Raw genomic sequence first — 8,922 nt, forward strand, 5'->3', positions numbered from 1 at the left:
TGAGGGTATGAAACCTGGAGAGTTAAGATTAGTTCTGGTAATTATAAAGCTACAGTGGTGATTTGGGTTTGTAATCTTTGTTTTTCCAGTTAGGGTGGGTGGGAGGGAGGTGTAAAGGTGGAAACTCATTATGTGTTAAGGACACACACTGTACCAGAAGGTCATTTACCCAGGGTATAATTTGGCTGCAGTCCAAGCTAAAATGGGTGATTAAGAGCTGTGTATCCAGGAGACTGAATTACTGAATTACTGGCTGGTGCAGGCAGGTGAGATGGCTCTTCCTGCAGAGCATTCCCACTTCAGACCTTGACCTTTGTTAAACATTTCTGAGGGGCTTTGACACGCTGCTGTGCTGGGAAAGGCTTGAACACCAGCCAGCCAGGCTGTGGCATGATGCTTGTGCCATGGCTCTGCCAATCCTCTGCATGGAGGGGCAGGATGAGGCTGCCTGCTCCCTGAGGGGGTGATGCAGCACCCCAAAACATCTCCCTTAGCTCAAGGAGCCTGCTGTGGTGTGCTGGGGGCTCACAGCTCACAGCCCTGCTCCTGCAGCGGGTCTCAAAGCAGCGAGGCATCACGTTTACAGCTCTGTGTAGGTGACACACAGATGTACAGCATGAGTTTGAGACTTGTAGTTAGTAGTTAATGTGTAGTGCTAGTGCCTGCTGTGGCTTTCCTTGTCCGGATAACAAAGCACTTCACCTCTGGCCACAACTTCTCCTGTTCAGTAGCCAAAGCAGCTGCTGCACTTGGACACCACCACAGAAAGACCTCCCAGGACCCAGGCCTGGAGCTGTGCCTGGGGTTTGCTGCAGGCAACGTGACCTGGGCTCTTCTCACTTCAAACAAAAGGTGCACTGGGCTGTGGCGCTCTGAGCTCCGCGAGCTGCTCTCCCCTCCCCGCAGGTGCTGTAGGCCATAGGAAAGGAATTGCCGTGTCCCTGCCTCTGTCCCTGCTCCCCGACAGGCGCCTGTTGCCTTGTGCTTGACGTTGTGTAGTGACCTTCAATAAACCACACGTGGCTCTCGGATTCTGTGCGCTGCCTCTTATTCCAAAACAATCATTATTTAAACAAAACAAAAGGCGGAGCTCCCCCGTCCGTTCCCAATGGTCTCGTCCCCGTGCTCCCCCCCTTCATTTCTCGTGGTCTCGCCCGTTCAGCCGTGCCTGGAGCGCCCCCTGCCGCTGTGACGTCACCGCTGCCGCAGCCCGCCTTTTCCGTCACGGCGCTGGTGGAAGTGGCGTCACTTCCGGCCGCCGCCTGCCGGCAGCGGAGCGGGGCCGCCATGTCCACATCGCTGGGCTCCAACACGTACAACCGGCAGAACTGGGAGGATGCGGTGAGCGGGGCGGCCGCGAGGGGCCGGGCCAACCGGGAGGGGCGGGCCTGGGCCGGCGGGCTCGGCTGCGCCGCGGGAGCGCGGGGGGCGGCAAGGCCGCGAGGCAGGCGGGGTGCGGGGAGGCGGCCCCGGGGCTGGGACCCGCCATGGGGACCCGCTGCCGTCCCTGGGGACCCGCTGCCATCCCTGGGGACCCGCCAGCTGCGGCTGGGGCTGTGCCGCCGCGTTCCCCGGCTCTCCCCGCGGCCCAAAGGGAGCGAGCTGCCCGCCGCTCCTTCCCCCGCGCCGCCCTGAGGGGCTGCGGGGCTGCGCTGGGCCCGTCGGGTGCCCCTGGCCGCGTCCCTTCCTGCTGAAGCCTCCCTAGCGTGGGCCCAGTGCAGGCAATCGCTGCTGAGGGATAACGGGGGCGGTGTCGCCTGCTGCAGTCCGGGCACTGACAGGTTCACATCTCAAGAATACGATTTTTACTTGATTATTCTAAGTTTTACGCCAAGTATAATAGCTAGCAGATTATCATTCTGCAATAAGCTGGGCCTGTGTCATGGCTTGCAGCTCTCCCAGTGTCTCCTAATCCATTTGCATGTTTTAATCATCTGTTGAGTTAAGCTAGATAATTTTTCATAGTGTGACTTCAATGCTGTTGTGGAGGCAGAGCTTGTTAAAAATTCCTGATTTTCTTCTTGCTTGATTCAGGATTTCCCTATCCTGTGCCAGACTTGTCTTGGAGAAAATCCCTACATTCGGATGGTAGGTGCTTGTTGGGCCCTGCAGCCCTTCCCTCCCTCTGTGCTGGCCCAAAAACTGGGTTTGGGGACTGAAATAGGGCAGGGTACAGGAGGAGGTGCTGAAGTGAACCCACACTGCTGAACAGCTGGTTCTGCACAACAGCATCTGGTTCAGCTATTGTTGGTGTGTAATATCACAGTTAGGGGTGTGATTTAAGAACAAATCAATCACAAAGGAGAGAAGATGATCCACTCCAGTGTCTGGAGTGCAGAAAATGGTAGAAAATGAGATTTTAGTATTGGCAAGCTCCAACATGACAGTGAGCTGCTCAAATTCTAATTAGTACAGTTTCTAAAATGTGACAAACACGCACCTCTAAAATTAAGTTAAAGGTGACTTATGAAGGTAGTTTAAATTCCCGTTCGTTTTCCTGGGTTTGCTCTGTGCAGGGTGAGTCAGTCCATGTTCTGTTGCTTTTCTCTGCCTGGCCTGATTGCCCATGACCTACATTGACATTATCTCCTTCACATTCATATTCCACAAATTTTCTCAGAGAGATTGGCTTGTTCTTATGAAACAGAACCCTAATGCTACTGTAGGGGATATTTCAAAAGCTGTTTGTTTCCATGGGTTATTTAATGTAACATCATCTTTCCTTAAAAAGAGTTGATAATGCTCCTTTTTATTTTCACCTTTCATCAGTACAGGAGGTGGGACTTAAAGTATTCTGTTTTCAGTGAAAGTTTCTAAACCAAAAATGTATTGAGAGTATTTAAGATTTATATTTTTTGTCCTGTTGACTTTCCAAGGTGTAAGCCAAATACATAGTGATGAGTGAGTCTAAATGCAGCCTAAATATAAAAAAAGCTACTGTGTTATCATATCAATGATATGTTTCATTTTTATTTTTCTATATTTCAGACCAAAGAAAAATATGGAAAAGAATGCAAGGTATGTTTGTGTGTTTTGAAGAAAGATTGTGAAAATTGGTGCAGATCTAGGAACAATCCATTTTAATGATTAAAAACCTGTCAGCTTCAGAAGAGTGCTTATCTGGGTTAACTTAAAATATTTATGTAACTACTTAAATTTTTAGGTTGGTCTAATGTGCTTGTTAGACAGAGTCAGTTCTAAAATAGTAAAATTATTGAGCAAATCCTGAGTCTGTGTAAAAAAATCTTCATGTTTATTAGAATGAGGTTTTGCAAATACTGTTGTACTATGTGTGAAGTTATTGCAGCATTTTAAATGGTCCATGTTTTCTTCTGTAAGTTGGTTGTTTTTACTGAGAAATGCAAAATACCTGGAGTTTGGGTTTTACTGTGAATGTTATTCATGCTATTTGGTGATTTGTGTTGCCTGTCCAAGAAATAAGCCGCAATTATTTCCAAGAGCAAAAAATACTCAGAGCTGCCTGGACTGAGGGAAATTAAAGGAGGTTTTTGCCCTTTTATCAGTTTTCATCTGAGGTAGAGAAAAGGTATAATTTGGAGTCTTCCCATACTGAGATTGTATTATGAGCTCAAGCTGTACCTGCAGAGGAAGCAAATGCATTATTCCATGAGATAAGAGGGAACATCATTCTTCTGCACCAAAGCTCTCATAACCTCCTGCAGGTTGCTGCTGTGCTGGTGCCTGATGTGCCCATCATTGTAATTCATCTCTGGAAGCTCCACACTGACATCACCTGGAATCAAAGAGAATTTATTTATCTTTGAGTAGATCTGCATTTAAGTAAATAAATAAATAAATAAATGCAATAAATAAAAAGAACAACAGCAACCAAAAAGAAAAACAGCTTCCCTAACACTTACTCCTGTCAAAGTAAAACCCCAATTAGAAATGAGTTTTTCCTGAGCTCTGAGTCTTAGTTTTAGGACCAAGAAGTTGTGTTTATGGTTTGGAGAAGCTGGATGAGTTTGGAGAGGCTGGATGAGTTTGGAGTGTGTTTCCATGCCAGGAGCAGACAGTAGCTGTGTGCAGGGTGAACCAAGTGTCCCCTTTGTGTCCCAGATTTGTGCCAGGCCCTTCACGGTGTTCCGCTGGTGCCCCGGCGTGCGGATGCGCTTCAAGAAGACAGAAGTGTGCCAGACCTGCAGCAAGCTGAAGAATGTCTGTCAGACCTGCCTGCTCGACCTGGAGTATGGTGTGTACCCAAAAACCTCCTCCAGGACAGGGAGCTGCCCTCTGAAATGGTGGAATCACTTTAAATGTGTGCATGTAATTGGCACTGCGCAGTGTTTGGGATGAGCAGGTCTTGTCTCTTCAGAGGTTCAAGGGCACAGTGGTTTCCCTGAGCAGCAGATTATTTACCTCTGGTCACTGCAGGTTACAGAAATCACTGTTTCTGCTCTTTCAGCTTGTTCTTCATATGGATTGGTTGGGGTTTTTTTGTTCCAATTTAGGTTTGCCTATCCAAGTCCGGGATGCAGGACTCTCCCTTAAGGATGAAATGCCTAAATCTGACGTCAACAAAGAATACTACACCCAGAACATGGAGCGAGAGGTGAGCGTAGCCAGCCATGATCATGGTTTTTGGGTGCCTCTGTGTGAGGAGAAAAGGGCAGCAGTGACCTAGCTTCTCTTAAAACCACTTGCTTGCTCTGATTCTGTGCATTAACGTTCAGTGCTGATATACAAACAATTATTTGTGTTCTGCCTGCTTTTAGATAGCCAATTCTGATGGCACCAGACCAGTTGGTGCACTAGGAAAAGCTACTTCTACCAGTGACATGCTGCTGAAGCTGGCCCGAACCACTCCATACTACAAACGCAACCGTCCTCACATCTGTTCCTTCTGGGTGAAAGGAGAGTGCAAGAGAGGAGAGGAGTGTCCCTACAGGTACAGACACAGCTTGGACAGTCCATCTCTGCACCACAGGCAGATGCAGCTTCCCTTGGAGATGCTGCAGTGGGCAGGAGACATGACAGTGATTTGGGTCAGGGCAACACTTGCATCCAGTGCCAGCAAATGAATCTCTGTGGTGGCAAGTTGGTTTGTGAGAAGTTGGCTGTGTCCTTTGCCAAAGCAGTGACTGCAGCTCTTCTCTTGTGTAGTCAATTTTTCCCCTTTGTGGCGTCAGTCCCCTCAAGCAGAGATCTTTGTATTTGAACAAGAGGCTGTTTCAAACCCAGCTCTTGTGTTTTGTAGTGCTGAGTGCTGAGCTGTCAGAAGCACCATTCATTCAGAACTTGACGCAGTCCTGGCTGCAGCTGAAGTCTTCAGGGCTTTGTTCCATTTTGGCATGTTTATGTGGACAGGGTTAAGGATATAATTGACCCGAGGCTTTGAGAAGGGAAACTGGCAGCTACAGTAATTTTAATCAATTCAGTCATCCCTGATGTTATAAAGTGCTTTGTTTGCTGAACCTTAGACATGAGAAACCAACAGATCCAGATGATCCTCTGGCTGACCAGAACATCAAGGATCGTTACTATGGGATTAATGATCCTGTGGCTGACAAACTTCTGAAACGAGCATCAACCATGCCTCGTCTAGATCCTCCTGAAGACAAGACTATTACTACACTGTATGTTGGAGGGCTTGGAGATACCATCACTGAATCAGATCTCAGGTGTGTTGGTGAATTTGTATTGACCTTGCCTTTTTGTTTGACACTTTGATAATGACTCTTCAAGTGAGGAACAAAAATAAATCTGGATTTCACGTTTTTTTAATGGGGAACTGGTTGGTGGGCAAGTGCAGAGGAGTGCCAGCTTGTTGGAGAACAGGCAGGCACATTTCAAATGCTTTGATGAAAATGTATCTCTTTAAAGATGAATCATCCCTTTGTGCTGTTGGGGATACTGTGTAACCCTATTTACAAGGAGGTCCTGTATCCTCTAGCTAGCTACTGAGAGAAGCTGCTGCACTGCTTTAATTGCTCCATAATTGCATGGAGGGCTAATTATGATTAACTGATTGATTATTGATTTCTAATTATTAGTTTGAACTGGAAATGGAGAAGAGAAAGTTTCTGTGCATGCCTATCTCACCTGCTCTATACCCTGCGAGTAGGAGGAGTGGGGAATCGTAATAATTTTTTTTGTCCCATACAGAAATCACTTCTACCAGTTTGGGGAGATCCGGACGATCACGGTGGTGCAGAGGCAGCAATGTGCTTTCATCCAGTTTGCCACCAGGCAGGCTGCAGAGGTGGCTGCTGAGAAATCCTTCAACAAACTCATCATCAACGGCCGCAGGCTCAACGTCAAATGGGGAAGGTGAGCATGGGGACTGGAAGCCTGGAGGATTTGCAAGTTCTTCTCAGTTTACAGTCTTGACCACCAGGATTATTATGCAGAAGTTGATACTTGTTTAGTAAATAGTTGGGGTCCTCTTGCATTTTGGTTTTATTTTTACAATGGGATCTGGCTTGGAGATGACACAAACAGCATAAGGGATTTCTTGGCTGAGGATTATGGAGGAGTTTCGGTAGCTTTGCTCCTAGTCCATCTCCTGTAAACACTGTTCGCAAACTTGGTACCATCTGTCTGATGTTCTGTGAGTTTCTCATCTTTGGCCTGAAGAAATGGATCTGGAATAGATAATGTGAAGTCACTGTGGTGTAAATATCTCCTTATCCTGCCTTTCTCATCTTTGTTCTCAAACTTTTGTCTGTTTTTCAGGTCCCAGGCAGCAAGAGGAAAAGAAAAGGACAAGGAAGGCACTACAGAATCGGGGATAAAGCTGGAGCCAGTTCCAGGACTTCCTGGAGGTAAGGGAGTTGTATTCATCCCTGAAACACTTAATGGTGACCCACTTCCACCAGTGAGACTGCTGTTAAACTTCAGGAGCAGTGACAGTTCAGGATGGTAGAGGCTGTGGTGAGCCCAGAGCAGTTACAGGAGGTTTGCAGCACATCCAGCTGGATGGGAGATGAGCTTTGTCTAGGAGCAGATCCTTGATGAAAAGAGAGTTCTTTATGTGATGAGTGAAAAGTTAAAGCTGAATTCAACTTCCTTAGCTCACAGATACTTGCAACCCACGCTTTCAGTGTTTGGTGAATGTTGTATGATGGACAAAGCAAAGCTGGTTTCAGATGAAGGAAATTGGTGACTGGAGTTTCAGGGCAGTTCAGCTTCTCACTCAAGTTCATACATGAAATAGTAACAACAGTTTGCCTTTGTGAAAGCGTGGGTTTTGCTTCATCTCTGAAGGCAGACACCTCTGCTTGTCTTGCCTGAGAGATTTTCCATAACCACGTGTACTTTTTCTGCAGCCCTCCCCCCTCCTCCAGCTGCAGAAGAGGAGGCTTCTGCAAATTACTTCAATCTACCTCCAAGTGGCCCTTCAGCTGTGGTGAACATTGCCCTGCCACCCCCTCCTGGCATCGCTCCACCGCCGCCTCCAGGTACCTGTGCCTCCCCCTCCAGAGGGGGTGTGAAATTCAGTGTTAGACAGTCTCTTCCTCCCTGCCAGGCCATGCTGCACTAGGGATGCATGCCCTGAGCTGATTTTCCTCATCCCTGATCACACAGTGTAAACGGATGAGCTAAACTGAGCTGTCAGCACAGTTTAATTGAACTGAGCTGCCTGTTGTGGTTGGTATTTGCTTGCAAATTCCTAGGCACGTTGGTTACTGGTACTGAGACTTACTCAGTGCTTTTGCTGGCTGTGTAAATGCCACATTAACCCAGACTTCAAAGGGTAATTTTGCAGATGGTTGAATGCTGGCCTGTCCTTGGCTCTCTATATATCTATCCAGAGATACTTTTTTTTTTTAATGGAATTTTGGACTCTCACAGATGCATTTGCTCTGCTCTGTGTTTGAGTAGGAAACATTTAGATGGCTATTACAGACACCTGCCCAGTCCCCCCATCAGCTTTTATTTGTAAGGATGTGTGTTGGGTAGGGATTGGCCCTAGTTGTACTGAAAAGAGGGGCAGGAGTTTGGGGAGATGTGCACCTTTGTGGGCACAGCTGTCAGCCAGCTGTGGTGTCAGCACTTTGAAGCAGCAGTACACATACATCAGGTTTTCTTTTGCTTTGCCTGAAGCTGCCAACTTTTGTTTCTGCAGGTTTTGGACCACACATGTTCCACGCCATGGGGCCCCCACCTCCCTTCATGAGAGCCCCAGGCCCCATCCACTACCCATCCCAGGATCCCCAGAGGATGGGTGCCCACGCAGGAAAGCACAGCAGCCCCTAGCACGTCCTGCCATCCTCATCCTTGAAGTCAATGTTATTTTCTAGTTACCATGGTAGCACCATATGTTGAGCTGTGGGTGAGCTAGAGATGCCTTATTTCCCTGCTTGCAGCCACAGGGCAAGCTCAGCTCCGTGTCTCCACTTATAATCGGGTTCTTGATATGTCCCAGGTCTTTCTATTAGTGTGGGGGTGGGTGGGGGACAGACAGAAGGGCTGTCAGGGGTCTGTGGGTCTGGGGTACCAGAATTACAGTGTTAGCTGTGTATCCCATTGGCACACTTTTGAAATAAACTTCTGGAAAAACAAAACCAAACCCTTTTCAAGCCATTTGATATCCTCAGTTGGAATGTTATGGACTGTAAAAATGTAACCAGAGACTTTTCTGTCAGGTAACTAATGATGTATTATTCTAATGAGGTATTAAACCAGGACTGAATAAGAGTTGAAAAACGAGTTCATCAGATCTGCCAAACCCATGGTTTGGCCTTACCACTATACAGAATTTTCCTCCCTCCTTTTTCCTGACTTCTTGGTTAAAAAAAGACAAGAAAACAAAGCAGAGGAGGAGTAGAACTTGTGGCACCACAGGCTAGTGTTCTCTGGAGAAAGAGCTGGGCTTTGGGTGTGGTTAATTAGTTCTGCTTTTGTCAGGGGAGAGCTCACCCAGAATGTGTTGGACATGCTGGTGGATGGGAGAGGCTG

General features: G+C 47.4%; 1 protein-coding gene across 1 annotated transcript; it reads left to right on the forward strand.

The window, feature by feature from the left end:
• The first annotated feature begins 1,189 nt into the window (after window positions 1-1,189).
• On the forward strand, window positions 1,190-8,533 carry RBM22 (RNA binding motif protein 22). Its single transcript, XM_074552175.1, has 11 exons — window positions 1,190-1,341; window positions 2,035-2,088; window positions 2,989-3,018; window positions 4,081-4,213; window positions 4,473-4,573; window positions 4,737-4,909; window positions 5,442-5,642; window positions 6,127-6,291; window positions 6,697-6,785; window positions 7,290-7,421; window positions 8,090-8,533. The coding sequence occupies exons 1-11, from the start codon at window positions 1,288-1,290 to the stop codon at window positions 8,218-8,220; spliced, it is 1,263 nt and encodes a 420-aa protein (XP_074408276.1). The 5' UTR covers window positions 1,190-1,287; the 3' UTR covers window positions 8,221-8,533.
• Window positions 8,534-8,922: the final 389 nt, after the last annotated feature.

This window comes from Zonotrichia albicollis, chromosome 15, assembly GCF_047830755.1.
Source record: "Zonotrichia albicollis isolate bZonAlb1 chromosome 15, bZonAlb1.hap1, whole genome shotgun sequence".
Taxonomy (NCBI): domain Eukaryota; kingdom Metazoa; phylum Chordata; class Aves; order Passeriformes; family Passerellidae; genus Zonotrichia; species Zonotrichia albicollis.